The sequence below is a fragment of the Ctenopharyngodon idella genome, chromosome 19, assembly GCF_019924925.1.
Source record: "Ctenopharyngodon idella isolate HZGC_01 chromosome 19, HZGC01, whole genome shotgun sequence".
Taxonomy (NCBI): domain Eukaryota; kingdom Metazoa; phylum Chordata; class Actinopteri; order Cypriniformes; family Xenocyprididae; genus Ctenopharyngodon; species Ctenopharyngodon idella.
Window position 1 is genome coordinate 13,482,851 of NC_067238.1, and position 19,496 is coordinate 13,502,346.

General features: G+C 38.2%; 1 protein-coding gene across 3 annotated transcripts; it reads left to right on the forward strand.

Moving 5' to 3' along the window:
* The first annotated feature begins 710 nt into the window (after positions 1-710).
* Positions 711-14,813, forward strand: znf384a (zinc finger protein 384 a). Of its 3 annotated transcripts, XM_051873010.1 has the most exons (12): positions 711-867; positions 983-1,050; positions 1,386-1,683; positions 1,789-1,911; positions 3,794-3,832; positions 4,389-4,555; positions 5,243-5,319; positions 6,532-6,756; positions 9,612-9,779; positions 10,006-10,084; positions 11,171-11,329; positions 11,483-14,813. In XM_051873010.1, the coding sequence occupies exons 1-12, from the start codon at positions 849-851 to the stop codon at positions 11,876-11,878; spliced, it is 1,818 nt and encodes a 605-aa protein (XP_051728970.1). In that variant the 5' UTR covers positions 711-848; the 3' UTR covers positions 11,879-14,813. The 3 variants fall into 3 exon arrangements, with proteins under 3 accessions (XP_051728970.1, XP_051728972.1, XP_051728971.1); XM_051873012.1 differs by lacking the exon at positions 9,612-9,779; XM_051873011.1 differs by lacking the exon at positions 3,794-3,832.
* The last annotated feature ends 4,683 nt before the right edge of the window (positions 14,814-19,496 follow it).

Below are 19,496 nucleotides of genomic sequence, written 5' to 3' on the forward strand. Positions count from 1 at the left end.
TCAAAATGTTTTCAAATTCAAACACTTCCGTGTGCTTTCAAACGCTCCCGTGTGTTGATCATTGTAGTCAAACACAGACATATCTGATGAACACGTGAACACAAAGGCCAATCAGAGGTGTTTACGAATCCGCTCAGCAGCGCTCAAAGCGTCACATTTTTAAAGTTTCAGTATCGACTTGGTATCGAAGTCGGTACTTTAGACAACATTAGCGCCTTTCAGCGATTACGCAAATTTGGCATCCGTAATTGTAATCACGATTAGAAATTCAGTTAATTGTGCAATTTCAGACACAGCCCTCTTCTCTGATGATATGTTTTTTGGTGTGGGGACTGGACAACCTGTCACTCACATGACATCAAAGCAATAGCAAACCACAAATATCCAATAATTTCTCCATTTATTAAATCAAGTCCCGTCCTACATTTTTTCTTGTTTGAGAAGCCGTTTCCCTCGGATATACATTACAATAGGGAAGAAAAGACTAGCACAAATTCCATTTCATGCCGACTTTAAACCAGCTGAGCACCAGCTTGGCTAGACTGAGACCAAAAAACATCTTAGGCTGGTTACCTGGTTCAAGTTGTTTTTTCCTGTAGGGAGGTAATATGCAAGCTGAGTGCATGCATGTATTTTTATTTTTTTCATGTCAGTTACGTTTTGGCTTATGCATGTATCGTGATTCCTAAACCAAAAACACGCCTCTTTGCCAAGCACTTTGTCATCCACCAGATGCTTCTTTGTCCTTTGCCTACAGATAAATAAAGTCAAGAGGATAAAAATGCATGAAACAAATGTTTCAAAGAAATTAAGAAAATAAATGTTATGCAAGGCACTTGGGTGCCACAATGAATACGTCTTATTCAAGTGAGTGAAAAAAATCTTCAGGCCACACGAGAAACATAAGGGCGAGGTGTCATTTCACAACTGTTGCCAAAGGCAGAGTGGGTGTTTTACAAGTTATGTTGCTTTTCAATTGCAGAAATAATGGAAGATTCCCATTTCAACTCATCATACTTTTGGTCTCCCGTACCAACAGTGCAAGGACAGGTAGACACCTTATTATTGGACTCTCTTGTACAGTACACCGTTGTGTCTTTAAAAGACACACCATGCTTATTGAGCACAATTTAGTAAATCAAAAAAAACAAAACAAGCATACCAGTCTGGGATGGCTAACACCAGCCTCGCACTGATCCATGTGAAAGTTACACACTGGAAACCCAGCACAAGCTTTGAGAAAAAGTAACCCTTCCCTCGCTGCTCTCTCCTTTTTCCCCTTCATCCTTCATCTGCGTTTATCTCTCAATCCATCCTCCTTTTCTCTTTCCTTCTTCCCTTTTTTCCTTGTTTTTTTCCCCATTCATTCCCCCCTGCGATTTTAGATTGAGAACGCCATGTTTCTGAACAAGATGAAAGAACAGCTGGGGCCGGACAAGGGCGCTTCTTTTCCGCACTCGTCCGCGGCGCACTACCCTACGGCAGTGCTGACGGTGCCAGGCTCGGTCGCCATGGACACGGGAACCATCGGGAGGGTGCCGAAGCAAGAGGGTGGTGGTGGAGGAGGAGGGGGCGGGACAGCAGGGGCGCAAATGACTACCGTGGGAGCACACCTGCACCCACCTCACACGTCCCAGAACATCACAGTGGTGCCCGTACCATCTACTGGCATCATGACGGCAGGTGGGTGTTCAAAGTTAAGAGATATTAACTGAAAGTTACAAAAATCAAATGTTAATGAGGTCTTCAAATTTGGTCAAAATCATGTATTTCCCTTCTGTCTCTCAGCGGGGTTAGTGATCACGACTCCTCAGGGCACACTGGTCACTCCTCCTGCATCTTCTCAGTCTTTTGTTTCTGGTCCGCCAACAACGACCATGATAGTGTCCGCTCTGCACCCAACAAACACAGGTAAACAAAAAGTAGAGTATTAGAAATAAGAATGTTATAATGTATAGAACTTATAAGTAACATTAAATTTGTATTTATTCATTGTAACATAACATTTTTTTGTACATTTATGCACACACACATATGTTTATGTATATTTACATATTAGTCTCTTATTTATTTGATCAAAATACAGTAAAAACTGTAATATTGTGAAATATTACATTTTAAATTAACAGTTTGAATATATTTTAAAATGTAATTTATTCCTGTGATGTCAAAGCTAAATTTTCACTGAAATAGAAATCTTTTGTAATATTATAAATGTATTTACTGTCATTTTTAATCAAATTAATGCATCCTTTTGAATAAAAATATGTCCCTACAGCCAAAAAAAAAAAAAAGAAGAAGAAGCTTTATAATAATTTCAGATTTTCCAGCATTTTAAGGAAAATTACTAATGGACTTCAAATCACCTGTTGTGATCAATGTTCCTGTTATTAAGCAAAATGCATAGGTCTTGTTTTTTGTGCAGTAAATAGTAACAGTTATGTAGGCATTTCTTAATATTAAGTATTCAGCTACTCATCAAGCACATTTTGCCTTTTATTTTCATTCACTTTCATTTCTTTATCGCTCTAACGTGTCAATAACTTTAAGCAGCCCTGGCGCAACGCATTGAAGCAGTTTTAAGATTTCAGAAAGCAACTGAAAATAAGCATGCGAAGCATGCGAAAAGAAAGCCAAACACTTGTGTGTCAAAATGCCTGACTTGATGAGTATTAACATAAACACATTCGGTTATGTCTTAAGTGAACGTAAACAGTAGGGAGAAAATCAAATGCGTGTCAGTCATTATATTTGATCCGTGCATTCGGTCTTAAAGTGACAGCAGCCCAATAAACATTAACAAAAAATAAACACACACACACAAAAAATGTAAAATATTTTTTTCTTTAAATTAACTTAATATACATTTATAACACTATACATTGTGTTGTAGTTCCCTGCTGTAGAACCTTCGTTCAATTTCGGAACACAAATTAAGATATTTTTGATAAAATCCGATGGCTCAGTGAGGCCTGCATTGACAGCAAGATAATTAACACTTTCAATGCCCAGAAAGCTACTAAAGATGTATTTAAAACAGTTCATGTGACTACAGTGGTTCAACCTTAATGTTATGAAGCGACGAGAATACTTTGTGTGTAAAAAAACAAAAACAAAATAACTTTATTCAACAATATCTAGTCATGGGCGATTTCAAAACACTGCTTCATGAAGATTTACAAATCTTTTGTTTCGAATCAGTGGTTCGGAGTGTGTATCAAACTGCCAAAGTCATGTGATTTCAGTAAACGAGGCTTCGTTATGTCATAAGTGTTTTGAAATTTCAATGGTTCACCACTGGGGGGGCGTGACTTTGATAAGTTTGATAAGCGCTCCGAACCACTCATTCGAAACAAAAGATTCGTAAAGCTTCGAAGCTTCATGAAGCAGTGTTTTGAAATCGCCCATCACTAGGTAATGTTGAATAAAGTCGCTATCTCGTATATCTCTGTTGAGTGAGGTGATTTTGTGTGTTTGCATAGAAGTCGATGGAAGTGATGTGCAGGTCTTACATTTTTTTGGAAAGGTCTTAAAAATTGTATTAAAAAGTATTAAATTGGAAGTGCTGATACCTGCAGATGCCCTATATTTTTTTTAATTTCACTTTCACTGTCTAAAACAGCAGACACACGCACATATGCTTGCTTATGCAGCCATTCTCAGAGCCAAAGAAGCAGTAGGAAGTGAAAGTGAGAGTGACTGTGGGAGGTAGTGAGAAGGGATGGATGATGGATGGAGAGAGGGAGGGACAGCGAGCTCTATATGTTGAGTATGTTTTGCTTTTTCCTATCAGAGGCTGTCCGGCCCCCTTCCCTCTATCTCCACAGCCACTGTAAGTATAATAGCACATGTACATCTCTACCAGAAACCTGCAGTCAATGACACTCACATCACTAAAGCAGTTATTGCAATGAAATGACAGTTTAGTTACCCCTTGTGTTCCTTTAGTGGTTTTAATACATGGATTAGCAAAATTATGTCATGTAATACAGTCATTTAGCTTTAAAAGTCAGAAATCTTTGTACACAGGCATAATAAGATCATTAGTTTGGGAAACCACAATGTTTTACCAAGGTAGACTTTTAAATATTGGGGCATTACAACACTGCATTTTAGCCCACATTTAGGCCAGTTTTCAAGATTTTAGCACACATTTAGGCCAGTTTTATGAAATTTATCTGAAAGGCTTACTAAATAATTGCCTTAATGTCAGTTTGTAGGTCATGAAATTTCAGACATTTCATTGAAAAGTGCAGCTTCTGTCATAAGTTTAAAACTCCTCATTGCCTTTATCTTCTGAATGCAGTTGCAGGAAGAAATTATGCACATTATATTTTATAATCAGTAGTATATTACTCTTTTGTTTTTTGCCCTCCTGACATGAACAGACAAGAAAGAGGATGGCAGTATCCCACCTGCTGTAGTCATGCCAGTTCCCGCAAAGCGGGGGAGAAAGAAGAAGTCCATGATGCAAAGGGCAGGTCCTGTTTCAGCCCACGCACTCGCCACAGGAAGTGATGCGCTGATTCTTGCGCACCTGGCCGCTGGGGGACAGGTGAGATGTTGCTGAGGTGTCATAATTTTACCTTCATATAAAAAAGTACCTACTAAAGGTGTTGACTGATAAATAAGTAAAAATTTACTTTAAGGTGTTGTATGTAAAGCATAAAAATACCATATCTTTGCAGATATTTAGGAAACATGCTAAGTTCACATATTTGTTTCACCAAAAAACAACGCTACAGCCAGTTATTCTACTTTGAAATGTGCGTTCTGTGTCGAAATGTCTGTTTTTGTTTTGGTCTGTGTGATCCCACCCACTGCCAATTTACCCAATAGTATTTTGAGACCCTGGGTTTCTATTTGGTGGAAAACACAGCATATTGCAGCCATGGAAGCCAGCAAATGAACTGGGTCAGAGATCGCAGATTCTACCCGACCTAAAAGGCTTTGGCATCCATCTAAAAGCTCTATGAACTGAGGCATAATAAAAGCGCAGATACATTAGCTGATCAAACTTACAGTGTTTATCAGTTTATCTCTTTCCATTGTCAACTGCGCTCATTTCTGTTGCCTGTCCTTAATCTGGCAACCAGCATGAGTGTTGAGTCTGAGGAGGAGGGGTGGAGGAACAACTCTCTCCAATATTTTGGATTTGGACTGCAGTACCCAGTTCAACCACTAGCTGTCAATATTACATACTGCACCTTTAAGCTGCTCACTGCATTTTTTTCTCTTACAGCACAACACAAGTGACCCGTATGACCTCTCCAACGATGAGGATGATCATCAAGGAAAAGATGGAAACAAGTCCTACAGGTACCTATTAATATTAATTAAATTAATATCTTAATTTAAACCAGGAATTATTGAAAAATATAGCCAACAAATTGAAAGCAAATTATTTTGTGGCTTTAATTTAATACTCTTTTATCTGACGTGATTGATCTTAGTGTGTATTTAGCAGACTTTTAAAAAAAATTGTAATTTTAACAGTAAAAAACTGTAAAATGCTACTGTAAAACCTGTTAATTGTTTAACAGCAAGTTTCTTTACTTTATACGGTGAAAAACTAATAAATCTTAATTTTACAGTAAAATACTGTTAATTTTTCATTTTTTTCAGAATTTTTTTTTACAGTGCACTGCAACAGTCTATTAGTGCTTTTATTTGAACTTTCATCTAATAAGTTTAATTGCATGACATTTTCTGCAAAAAATTGCATTATTTTCAGTAAGAAAGCATCTATGAAGATGATAAATGTAATGCAAAAAAAAATTATGAAATATATTGTGATACATTTTTGTCACTTAATCATTATTTTTAGTAAAAAAACTTCTGTCTCGAAAGTGTTGTCGTGGAAATTCTCAATACGTATGCATCCTACTAAATACAAAACTAATCTGGCTTCACCATGGACAATTCGGACAACCTCCAGTTGTCAATACAATACTGCAGTACCTCGGGGTAATTCTCATCCCCAATATAATACAATATAACACTACAGTATTTCAGGGTAATTCCCTTCCCGAATACATACAATACAATCCAACACTTCAAGGTAATTCCCCTCCTGAAGTATGATGATGGTGTCCCGTCAAGATGCTACTATCACTACCTCAAACCACACATGAGCACCTGTACACTCTCACTGTCCTTCTCAGGTGTACACTTGTCCAACACAGGATCGTTAATACTAACTCCAAGTATTATAGCCTAAAAATCAATGTCACTCAAATCTTCTTCACTGTGATTGGTTATACTGATCTGGTGATTGGTTTTAATGATCTAAGCCAATCATGTTAAGCATTTTTTGGGTAAGTCTAGATTCTTTGATCATATGATGTATGCAGATGTACATGGTCTTTGATCTGAGCATCCTTAGTCTGCACATTCCATGTTGAAATACCCTTTTGACCCCCTCTGAGGCCATTAAATAAAACATTTCCATCACAGGCTATTTTAGTGTTTGTAAAATGATGATTTTGTGAGGATTTCTAATGCAAATGCACTGCTGATTTTTCTCTGTAGGTGCCGGATGTGTGCGGTGACGTTCTTCAGCAAATCAGACATGCAGATTCATGCCAAGTCCCACACGGAGGCGAAGCCGCACAAGTGTCCTCACTGCTCTAAATCCTTCGCCAACTCCAGCTATCTGGCGCAGCACATCCGCATCCACAGTGGCGCCAAACCCTACACCTGCTCCTACTGCCAGAAAACCTTCAGACAGCTCAGCCACCTACAGCAGCATACACGGTATGTGTGTGTGTGTGTAACTTGCTAAAGGGATGTACTACTATACCTGCTATAGGATGGAGACGCATCTTGCCACAGGGTATTGTTTAATTGGCCTAGTTGTGCTTTTGATTAGGATGAGCATGTTTATCTTTCACTTTTTACATTCTCTCATTCTCTTTATACCTCCCTGCCCTTTCCTACCCTGATGCTCTGACATTTGAGCTTGCACACACTTCTAGTGATACGCTATCCATTTTAAACAGGACAGTATATTCTCTGAAGACAGAAGCAGGTCTTTTTTGCTAATCTCATCATTCATCTGCTTGCCTTATTTCACACCACAATGACTAACTTTCTTTTGTTTTAAATATCTTCATTTGGTACCCTTTAGGTTTGTCAGTGTCCTGTTGCCATTTATGTTGACATTGTATTCTTAATTATGTACTTTCGCAAAGTTTTTTTTAATATTTTAAATACTTTGCCTCAGCAGAGGCTGTGATTGGATAACTAGACTAACCAGTTAGTCAGTTTCCTTGCACGACATCTCAATTGTTGTTTTAGTTATTCTGAAACACCTGAGCCTGTCTGTCATCAGAATGATTTGGTTTAATTTCCTCCCAGAAGCGTCTCACACAATTGCGTTGCCAAACACCAGCATCTGAAAGCTAGATTACATGACAGCACTTTTTGCGTTTCGTCTGTGCGCTCTGAGACACAAGTCATTTATGATTGAGGAAAAAAGAGCCACACTGGCTTCCCTGATTGAAGTAACTTCTATTTTTATTACAGATGTTTTGTGCCAATTTATCCGAAAGTGACAATTTTGTTCTCTTGAACACATGGGATGAAAATGGTACATGTTATGCAAATGTTTTATGCGATATTCTGATTTTGCACGTAAGTTAAGTTCGCAACTTTGGATGGAAACATAGCTAATGAAGCCGGCTTTTGAGAAGATGCACTCCGATGGCGAGGATGTGGAAGTTAAACATGTTGTGCAGTAAGCACGGCACTAATTTAGCTTCCACACTCCGAGTAGAAATGCACCTAATACTGGTGTACATTTATCTAGGTTAATGTTAACATCAGAGCGAGCAGCCATGTGAAATGGCTAACATTACGTTTTAAATGATAAGTCATGTTTGAGGTCGCACATCACCTTTTTGTGTCATTCTTTAACATCTTGAAATGTTCCCTCACTTTGGATATTCTGCCCGACATATTACCAGCCGTGTTTACGATCTGTCACTGCATGACTACACCAATTCCTGTGGAGTTTTTTTTCCTGTGACAGACTAAATCAAATTTAATCAACCAAGCCTCCTCTCATCGACTAATGTTTAGTTGACTACTGGGGGCAGCCCTAATAATCTTTGACTTAAGACACTTTTTGACTTAACACTCAGTTTGTAAAAACTAATGGGAGCCATATTTGACAGTAAATACACTTAGCTGGCCTGAAGGCTTAAAAGCATGTCATTTTGTCTTTGTTTGCTTCTGTATTACCTGATTCTTCTCTACATTATTTGGCTTGTGTCATGTCCTTTTCCTCTCATTACCATGTCATTTTTATGCTAACTTGGACAAGAATGAGTCTTTAAAGGGAGAGTTCACCCAAGAATGACAATTATCCCATGATTTACTCACCCTCAAGCCATCCTAGGTGTATATGACTATCTTCTTTTAGACAAACACATACATATTAAAAAATATTCTGGCTCTTTCAAGCTTTATAATGGTAGTGAATGGGGCGTGAGATTTTGAAGTCCAAAAAAGTGCATCCATACGGTTGGGTTAATAAAGGCATTCTGAAGCAAAGTCATTGGTTTTTGTAAGAAAAATATCCATATTTAAAACTTTATAAACTAAAAAACTAGCTTCCGGTACAACGGCCTATGCAAGTTGAGTTACAGCAAAAGAGTGAAGTCAGACACAACACATGATGTAGGATGTAGGAGTAGCGTAAGTTTAGACGCCTCTCGCAGTTCAAACAAATAGAGCTGTGCAACAAACTCAAGCTCCTCTTCATCTTAAATCGATATCCTCTTACATTTCTCTTTATTTCTCATTTTAGACTTCTAATTCGTGACCTGTGTTTTGTTTTGCTCTATCCTCTGCACTTCTGCATTCGTCAATACGTCATGCGTTGCGTCAGAGTTCACTCTCTCGCCGTAAGTCAGTTTGTGTAGGTCGTCTGCCAGAAGCTAGATATTTTAGTTTATAAAGATTAAATATGGATATTTTTCTTACAAACACCATCACTACCCTTCAGAAGGCCTTTATTAACCCACTGGAGTCGTATGGATTACTTTTATGATGGACGGATGCACTTTTTTCGACTTCAAAATCAAGAGTGCCATTCACTACCAATACAAAGCTTGGAAGAGCCAGGAAATTTTATAATATAACTCTGATTGTGTTTGTCTGAAAGAAGAAAGTCATATACACCTAGGATGGCTTGAGGGTTAGTAAATCATGGGATAATTTAAATTTTTGGGTAAACTATTCATTTAATTTAATTACATCTCACTTTATCTCCATCAAATCTGTTTCATCTGCTTCATTCTGCTGTGGTTTAAAGGCTCTGGGATGGTTTCATATAAACCTATAGTTAGGGAGGGGAAAAGGATGCTGGTGAGAGAGAGAATGAGAGAGAGAGAGGATAAGATGAAGTGCCTTGTGTTTTTGTGTGCTGCGTTTCATAACCCAGACACCACAAAGTGCTCCGTCACATTGCTAAAAGCATGAAACCTACAGCACATTTTATGATACAATCATGATTTGATCCACATAGGGGTCATTTATTGATTTATTGGTGAATCTCTCTCTGTTTTTTTCTCTCTTTTCATCCCCTTCCCTTCATCCCTTGTTAGAAACCACACAGAGGGCAAACCGCACAAGTGTCCTCACTGCTCCAAATCGTTTGCCAACTCCAGCTACCTGTCCCAGCACATCCGCATCCACAGCGGGGCCAAACCCTACACCTGCTCCTACTGCCAGAAAACCTTCAGGCAGCTCAGTCACTTACAGCAGCATAACAGGTAACAGACAGGGAGAGACAGAATCAGTTCTGGATGATATACAGCTTGCATCCTTTTCCTCTTTCCTTCCTCCTCTGTTGTCTGTCATCTGTCATGCTGTAGTTGTGAGGATTATGTAGACTTCCTGGAAACTTCTGTGGCATTTTATACACTGCCAAATGTTTTCATGTGATCTTGAAATTTATATTCTAGACTTCTAATTAAATGCTTCTGTTTCGTTTTGAAGGATTCACACTGGTGATCGGCCGTACAAGTGTGTTCATCCCGGCTGTGAGAAAGCTTTCACCCAACTATCAAACCTCCAGGTAACCATCTTCAGCTGATTTATAGATGATTTCACACATTTCAGCTTTCTGCATAAGTTACCTGATCCCTGTGGTTTAAGAAACTTGTTTGTGGTTGTGAACCAAGTTTGTTTGTATTAAAATACTGTACAAAGTGATTTTTCATAAGCTTTGGTTCCACTGTTGACTGAACGCTATACTTAAAGCCTCTTCCAAGCTTTATAATGGTAGTAAATGGGGGTTGAGATTTTGAAGCCCCAAAAAATGCATCCATCTATTATAAAAATAATCCAAATGGCTCTAGGGTGTTAATAAAGGCCTTCTGAGGCGAAGCGATGGTTTTTTGTAAGAAAAATGTCCATATTTAAAAATTATTAACTATAATAACTAGCTTCTGGCAGATGGCTGTACGCATGCTGTGCAAGTCGACTTGCATATGCAAATTCAATTCCAAAATTATTCACTCTTCTGTTTATTTTTGTGAATCAAAAACCCTTATGAATCAGTATTGAGTGGTTGCTGCATGATCTGACTCATTTACTGAAACATAAATCAACTATTTTGTCACTTGAATCAGTTTAGTGTGTTGGCAAAGCTGAATTTTCAGCATCATTACTCCAGTCTTCAGTGTCACATGATCCATCATAAGTCATTCTAATATGCTGATTTGGTGCTCAACAAAGATTTCTGATTATTATCAATGCTGAAAATATTTTGTGGAAACTATGATACATGTTTTCAGTATTTTTTAATGAATAGAAAGTTCATAGCTTTTATTTGAAATAGAAATCTTTTGTAACATTAAATGACTTTGATAATAAAAGTCTTTACTGTCACTTTTGATCAATTTAATGTATCTTTTGCTCATTAAAAGAATTCATTTCTTTCAAAGAAAAACAAACTTATTGACCCCAAACTTTTGAACCATAGTGTAGTTAGAAATTCTCCTACTTTGGCAACAGAGGGCAGTAAATGCATTACATTTGCATTGCGCTCCTTGTGATTCCCATCCCTACCTGACACTAAACTGACATAAATCATTTTCTCATAAATACACTTTTTTAAGTGTTGTTTATTAATTCAGACTGTTTTTTCTTTCTTACCCAGTCTCATCGAAGACAGCACAACAAGGACAAGCCATACAAATGTCACAATTGTAACCGCGGTTACACAGATGCGACCAGTTTGGAGGTTCACTTGTCTACACATACGGTGAAACACGCCAAACTCTACTCCTGTGGCCTCTGCAACCGCGCATACACATCCGTAAGATCCCACCCACAATACCTGAATCATTTATCGGCTATCTTGTCATTCTTCAGTTTTAATCTCCTACACTTACAGATAGGAGTTTGTCAGAAATGTTAGAAGTTGTAGATATGATGTTGACTCATTTTTCTATTTTTGTTACTTTTCTAGGAGACGTACCTGATGAAACACATGCGAAAACACAACCCAGACCCTCTGACGGTAGCGGCCGCAGTGGCTGCCCAGCAAGCCCAACAGGGCCAGAACCCGGCTCAGCCCTCGGGCGGAGGAAGCGGCAGGGGTCGCGGGCGAGGCAGGGGCGCCGGGGCTGCTGCAGCCAGGGCAGGAACAGTGGTGCAAGCGCAGAACCAGCCCAATCCCACCCCACCAACCAGTTACTCTGTTACAGAGGGAATACCCTGCCCTTTCGACCTGCATCAGTACAAGACCGTGTCGGCTGGAGAGATCCAGTACAAGCCGGTCAGCGTGGCCGACCTGACGGCCCACAAAGACCTCTGCCTCACCGTCTCCACCTCTGCCATCCAAGTGGAGCACATGAACTCGTAGAAGAACTCGAGGAGAATGAGAGCGTGGAGGTGGGGTGAGGAGAAATGGACCATGAGTTGGGAAGGAAATAAAAACACTGCCTTGGGACAGAGGAGGATTTCCAAATACAGACTGTCAGGACGAAGGGAGGGGAGGATGGCAGATGGAGGAGAAAAGGAGAGATGAAGGAGGAGCAAATTAACTCTTTGAGTTGTCTTTCTTTAGACTTGCTTTGCAGTGTCACAAAAAAGGCCTTAAGCTGTAATGATGACTATTTTCAGTTAGCAGTTATTTTAATGTATACAATACTCAACCCCTTTTGCCACTATAAAGTGCAACAGTCGGCTTCTGGAAGTAAAAATCCCATTCATTTGCGAACAAATGATACTGGCTGTTACTGCTAGTGGGTTTGGTGTCTCGTGTTTAAAATCCAATGACACTGGTAGTGACGATTCTCTCTGACCAATCAGTGATCTGCAGTGTTTACACGTCACATTTAAGGGGCTTTCACACTGGCAGTTTAGTTTGAAACGGGGCACGGTTCGGATGAAAAGTCACTACTGTGAAAGCTGTCATGCGAACCTGGGTGCGCACCGGGGTACAGAACCCAAGACTACCTGAAGGAGGTTACACTCGAACTGTGCCGCGGTTCGCGTGAATATAAAAGCAACACAGACTCAGGTGCGCACTTGTTCAGAAAGTAAAGTAACCTGCGCATGCGTTTTCGCTGATTATAATGTGTTTACTTCAATATAACACATGTAAGAGATGATAGTGTTGATGATTTACCTTGGATTAGAGAAGGAGTGAGCCTGCAGCGTATTCGCGCTTTGCGAGTGCAATCAAAGCGGCAAATTAATGGCAATCAGCTGTCTCCTCAAAATAGTCTGTTTGCAAGCAGGTGGTACTAATTAAGAGAGCCGTACCATTCCGTATGGAGGCGTCCCATGCAGTGGAAAAGCGCCATAAGAGTTTCCAATAATTTGAGAGCCAAACATTGACGTAACTGACTACATAACCTGCCTATAAACAAAATATGGTCTTACACCTAATTTTGAGAACATATTTTAACATCCAAGTAATTTGATTCAGCATCTTTATGCCACTGCCAGCTAGTGTTGTCAAAAGTACCAACTTCGGTACCAAGTCGGTGCGGAATTTTTTAAAAATGTGACGATAACTGCATTTCCCCCTAGCATTTTGAATTCTTAAACCCCTCTGATTGGCCATTGTGTTCACGTGCTCAACAGATATGTCTGTGATTGGCTACAATCATCAGCGCTTCTCTTTTACGCTCTTCACCGAGCGCTTACACAGATACACACGGGAGCGTTTGAAAGCAGGCATCTAATATCCCTAATATATCCGCTGATAGACACCTGCTTTCAGACGCTCCCGTGTGTATCTGTGTAAGCGCTCAGTGAAGAGCTGGCTTTGACATAATAGTCTATATAAATAAAATTGATAGTACATCAAATCGCACATATGTTTTCAAATGATTCCATTTCAAAGAATAAAGCACTATGTTAGTGGAAAAGGGATAATTGAGCAATTTTTTTATTTTATGATAAAATTTGTCCATGATCTGATTTTTTTCTCTACATAGCACATTTCTTCATCACAACCTAGATGAACACACAAAACAAAAAGTAATTTTGCTTCAGGGATTGTGCGAGTATGAATAAAAACACTATGATATACATCATAATAGAGAAGTCGTCTATCGCAACTTCCGTTTCATGACGACTTTAAGTAGCAGTTAAAAAAGACTACCACATGCTTTTATCAAGCTGTGAAAACCAGCGATGTTACAAATTCATACCTGTAGCATTTAAACAGGTCAATAGTAATAGTTCACCCAAACATTAAAAGTAATTTACTGTTCCAAATGATGTTCCAAATCCGTATGACTTTGTAAGCGCTTATGAAGTGTTAATGCCTTTTATGACACTGCTTTGCAGGCCTGCTGATTGACATTTCAAGTAAATGCGTAACTGGTTTGTCACTACCTGTTGGAAAGAGGTGGCTAAGACTGCACTAAAGGGGAGAAGGATAAAACAAGCTAATGGTTTATGGGAGATGGCACTTAAATGAACTTTTTTTATTCATTATTTCTGTTTTCGTCATTACATTTTAGCCATTTATCATATGTATTTTTCTATTGTCCTTGTGTATGTATGTTTGTATGTGTTTGAGTGTGTGAAGGGTTGTTTGAAAGAGCATGTAAGAGAACATGTTAAGAAGGAGATGAATGTGTGAAAACATCTATAAAGTTGTCATATTTTCTTTCTTTTTCTTTTTTTTTTAAAAAAACCCTGAAGAGTTTAGTCATTTTATATTTTCTTGACCTTCCTTACAAAGAGTTTTTGTTTTTTGTTTTTCAGAAAGGAAGGGAGGGGGAAAAATATTGTGCAGACAACGATTTGGTTACCAGGTACTATTTAGTAGTGTTTTTTTAAAACCTTTAATACCAGTTATTATTATATTAACTGTTCTTTTTTATGCAATTATTACTATCATCATCATCATTATCCATTGAGAGTTACTCTGCGTGTGTGTATATATATAGAGATGACGTGTTCATTCAAAAAGGGAAGGATTGTCTTTCTGGTCCAGCTGAAATATGATTTTTAAAAAATGTATTAAAGGCAACATTAGAGATCAGAGTATGGGATGTTAACATATTGCTAAACCATCCAATCACTGACCTACATGATGCCATCTGTGTCCAGTAAGCAGCCAGGTGATTGGCTGATCCTCCATGTATAATCCTCGCTGTATCCATATATGTCTTTGGAAAATAACACGGTTCTCGATATTATTATTAATGTTACTTCTGTCACTCCTAATACTTATTATTAACTACTCTTTAAGATGACTTTGCTGTATAGATCAACACTCATTCATCTGACGTAACTGTTTCTCCTAATATGAACAATAAAAAAAGATAAACACATTTTATTTGGAATAGTCATGTTATTGTCCAATGCAATTTGCTGTTTGAATTTTTAGATTTTTTAGGAGAATCTTGAAAAATGTCTTTTTGAGTTCTCATATTTCTTATAGTTCCATACTAATTTTTCACCTCTGAAAAAAAGTCCTGATTTGTTGTAATTGCACAGTTCTCTGAGATAAAACTTTTAACATATTTCATACAGCGTTAAAGGTTAGAACTTGTGTAGGTATTTACAAAGCTTTTTGCATTTTTAAATCATTAAGTCTTGAAACCTCTAGGCCACTCTCTCTTTTTTTTTTGCTAAAATGTGTTTTTGCTTTAATTTTACTTCTATTTTTCACTGTAAGACAAGTCATTTCACTCGGCGGCCATCTTTGAAACGTCTCTCGGGCATCCAAATGTAGCTCCTATCTTTTGGGGAAACACCAAATTCTCCAAAACTGTTCTCTAAGCTTACGATTAAATTTCGTTTTTAAAAACACCAATGAAATCTGACAACAGTCTAATAAAGCTTGTTTGTTGTGTTCAAATAGCATTTAAAAAAGCTTGTTTTTCATGCTAAATGCGCATGCGCAGTCATGAGTGCGAGTCTAAAAACGCTGCCTGTTTCTATTGCAACTGGAGCTTCTAACGCAGCTGCAGTGACACGAAGACTTTACTAATCAACGATTGGCTCTTTCACTTAGAAGGCGGGGCTTATTCGCCATATTGAGTGTTACACTTTCTCCCATTCATAAGTTTACAGGAGTGCACCCTATTCCTATATATAAAGTTTTTGATTTAGCTCAAGAAAAAATACAGCGTTGACTGGATCTGAGGGTTGAATACTGAAGTCATCTTGGCGTATTCAAATGTTCTTAATTCATATCTTCTCATCCATATTATTCAATTATGATTTTTCCTTTTTATTAGTACAATGACAATCCATCTTTAAAATCATGTAGCCTAGTCATATATTCATATTTAATATATTGTAAGGACCACCCGCTGACCCAGCGATGATGTCTCACAGAATCTCACGCTGACCGAGAACAGAACAAAGAAATCTTCAAATCGTAAGTTGTAAATTACAGAAGACATTTTGTTTAAACAGGGTCCCGTGACCTAAGGGTCACGCCTGATCATTCTCACCAGAGACCGTGTGAGAAGTTCACCCTTTTAACAGCAGAACAGAATTCCTCTAAGTCTTCAATCTTTCTCATAATATGTGACTGCTATGAAACAGACCATTTTAAATTTGCACTGAGACATTTAAAATGATACCAAACATGACAGAGAAAAAGCAATGAATGCACAAGATACATTATATGTGGTAGGTATATTGCCATTCTTCATGAACTTTCAGCCAGGGTGAAAGGAAATGGAGTAAGGAGAAGGGGGTTTATGACGGGTGAGGAGAGATATTTGATGTTTCTAATGTTTCACTTGACCTTCATTATCAGATGTAAACACAGGTATAGGAGAATGTAAGTTTCCTGTATATCTGCTCTTTCCCTTGTTCCCTTGTTCACTTGCTCTCTGCTACATGGGTGCTTCACTTCACTTCGCTTCACTCTCTCTCTCTCTCTCTCTCTCTCAGCAAGATTATTATACTCAGATCTCAAACTTGGACTTTGAATTTACTTCATTTATTTTGAATTAAGATTTCTGTCATTTATTTCATACTCATTTATTAAAAGTTACTCAGATTTATTCTTCATTTGTTATTACTTTATTCTTTATTTTAAAAATAATTTCATCCTCACTTTTTCGTCTGACTGGATCTCACCGCATCAGTTTTGGAGATCATTGATCGTTGATCTGCTGATTGGAGTTGCACTGCGAGGTTTAAAATAGAGAGGTGAGTACATCTCTTCTATTTTCTACTGTTATATGATTGTTTGAGTCTTCAAGAATGATATCCTGAGAGTAAAGTTCTTTTAGTTTGGCTGCAGACAAAGAAAGAACGTTCATGACATTCCTATCTGAGTTCGAATCATGAAAGTTTTGGAGTAACCAATCTTCTGAGAGAACATTTGTCCCATATTCCGAGAGGAATTTGGATCCATAAGTCGAATAGAATAAGGAATCTCTAAATTTCAAAGACTCAACAATCAATGATAACAGGAGACAAACCTTGCTTATAAATTATTAAACCTAGATCCAGCAGTAGATAGACATTTTTATCGTTTGAAGGTTCATTTGAGTTTTAATTCTCTCTATATCTGAGTATAATAATTAGTGCCTAAACTTTGTTGGAAGTGTCAGCATACGAAGTAATGACAGCTTATACAAAGATTAAAGGCAGTCCTACACTCTCCCTAACTTCTCAGGTGGCTGAGATTGCTTTGAAATATGATTTTAAAATGAAGAAAAATATGGTTATAGATGGATTTCAGGAAAAATGGGGTCCGCGTAGACAAAGTGAATGGTTGATAAAAGAGGTCACAGATAAAAAGAGAAGAAATATTCACGTGTTCTGTGTGCTATGTGGGTTGATCAGGCAAAGGGAGTGTTGACTGATAACAGTGGGAGAGTCATGAGAGCGGTCATTTTGGCCAAATCTGCGAGAGAAGCCACGCTAGATATGTGGGAAATATTATCCAAAGTAACAAGTGAACCAAAGCCCGCACCGTGTAAGGTTCCAGCAGTGGAAGATATTTTGCAATGGCAAAGATACACTTCAATGCTTAAAGCTGAAGTGGCTAAGACTGCCAGAGATGTTACTGAAGTCTCCGCTAACCGAGGTATTCAGGTAGCGGCAGATGCACCTGGCAAAACTGCAAATTCTAAGACTGATTGTTGTAAACGTGATCAGCACCCAAAGCCTTCTTTGGTGCCATCCCCTCCCCGCAACCATGAAACTAGCAAATATAACAATGCTGTTGCTAAAGCAGCGCCTACTGCTCCAATGGCTCCAATTTCTATCCCATTGCCAGGACATTTAATTCCTGGTAATCAGGAGGCAACAGCCAATGGACAGATTGGGGTGTATCAAGATCTAGATGTGACAGACATGTGGAGTATTGTGTCTGCTCTGCCTATTATGAAATCCAACAATACAAACACTGAATTTTGGGATCGTTTATGGGTAATGGCACGAACACATCAATTAGCTATTAAAGATTTGTATTCTGTCTGTGAAATATTCTGTCCACAAACACATGTAGGACAGATAGACAATTTGAAACCACCAGTTCAGGCTCCCACTAATGCAGATGAATTTATTAATCAATACAAGGAGCTGCGTGCCACTGTTCAGCGTATTATTGGATCTGGTATACAAACACAAACACTCAGACAAGGTCCAAATGAATCATTTATTGAATACACCGAGCGTCTCACAAACACACTGAAAGAGTTTGTGGCTCGTGTGGGTTCAGATCTTGATTCTCCTATTGTGCTGCATATAGCAAAGACTACTTTGAATTCCAAATTTGCTCAATTGTTCAGATCTTCACTCCCCGCCATCAATAATTGGGCTTCCTTTTTAGAATGGGGAATTCGTGCACAAGGTATTCTTGAGCAACAGGAAAAAAATAATTAGTAATTCCTTTAGAAGGTTGTAATAACATTTGAAATCTGATGGCTCAGTGAGGCCTCTATTGAGCGCAAAGCCATTCAAACTCTCAAGGTCCATAAAGGTACTAAAAACAGTTCATTGGTTCTATCTTAATATTATAAAGCGATAAGAATACTTTTTGTGCGCCTAAAAAAAATAACAACTTTTCAACAGTACATAGTGATGGGCCGATTTCGAAACACTGCTTCATGAAGCTTCTGAGCTTAATGAATCTTTGGTTTCGAATCAGTGATTCGGATCTCCTATCAAACGGCTAAACTGCTGAAATCGCGTGACTTTGGCGCTCCGATTCACTGATTCAATTTGTAAAGCTCTGAAGCAGTGTTTTGAAATCGGCCCATTTAGATATTGTTGAAAAGTCATTATTTCGTTTTTTTGGCGCACAAAAAGTATTCTTGTCGCTTTATAATATTGAGATAGAACCACTGTACTCACATGAACTGTTTCAAATATGTTTTTAGTACCTTTATGGACCTTGAGAGTTTGAATGGCTTTGCTCTCAATAGAGTCCTCACTGAGACATCGGATTTCATCAACAATATCTTAATTTGTGTTCTGAAGATGAACGAAGGTCTTACGGGTGTAGAACGACATGAGGGTGAGTGATAATTGACATTATTTTCATTTTTGGGTGAACAAACCCTTTAAGTCATTACTGTGACTTTACAGTACTGACTTTAAAGTCATTACAATGACCTTCACTTTAGAATTAATTCTACGTTATGCATTATTCACATTAAAGCTGCTGTCCGTAAATTTTTTGTTTAAAATGTATAATATATATATAATGAGCGAGTACATCATTAATCCATTTTCCAAACCGTGTTGTTGTCTTATCCTGAATCACTACGGTACACCTATAATAAGTGTTTATATTCAGACTATTTTAGGTCGGCACCGCTGTGGGGTAGCCCAGTACCTGCGTGATTCATTATAGACATAAACAGAGAAAAGTAGCTCCGGCTACAATGTTCTTCCGCAGGAGTGCCTAAAGTTACGGACTGCAGCTTTAATAATGAACCTGTATAGTAGTTCTTAGTAGTCATATAGTAGTTATGGATTAGCTAATAGTGAACTGCCACATTTGACTCAGCGCTATTACTTACTAATTTGTTAATCAG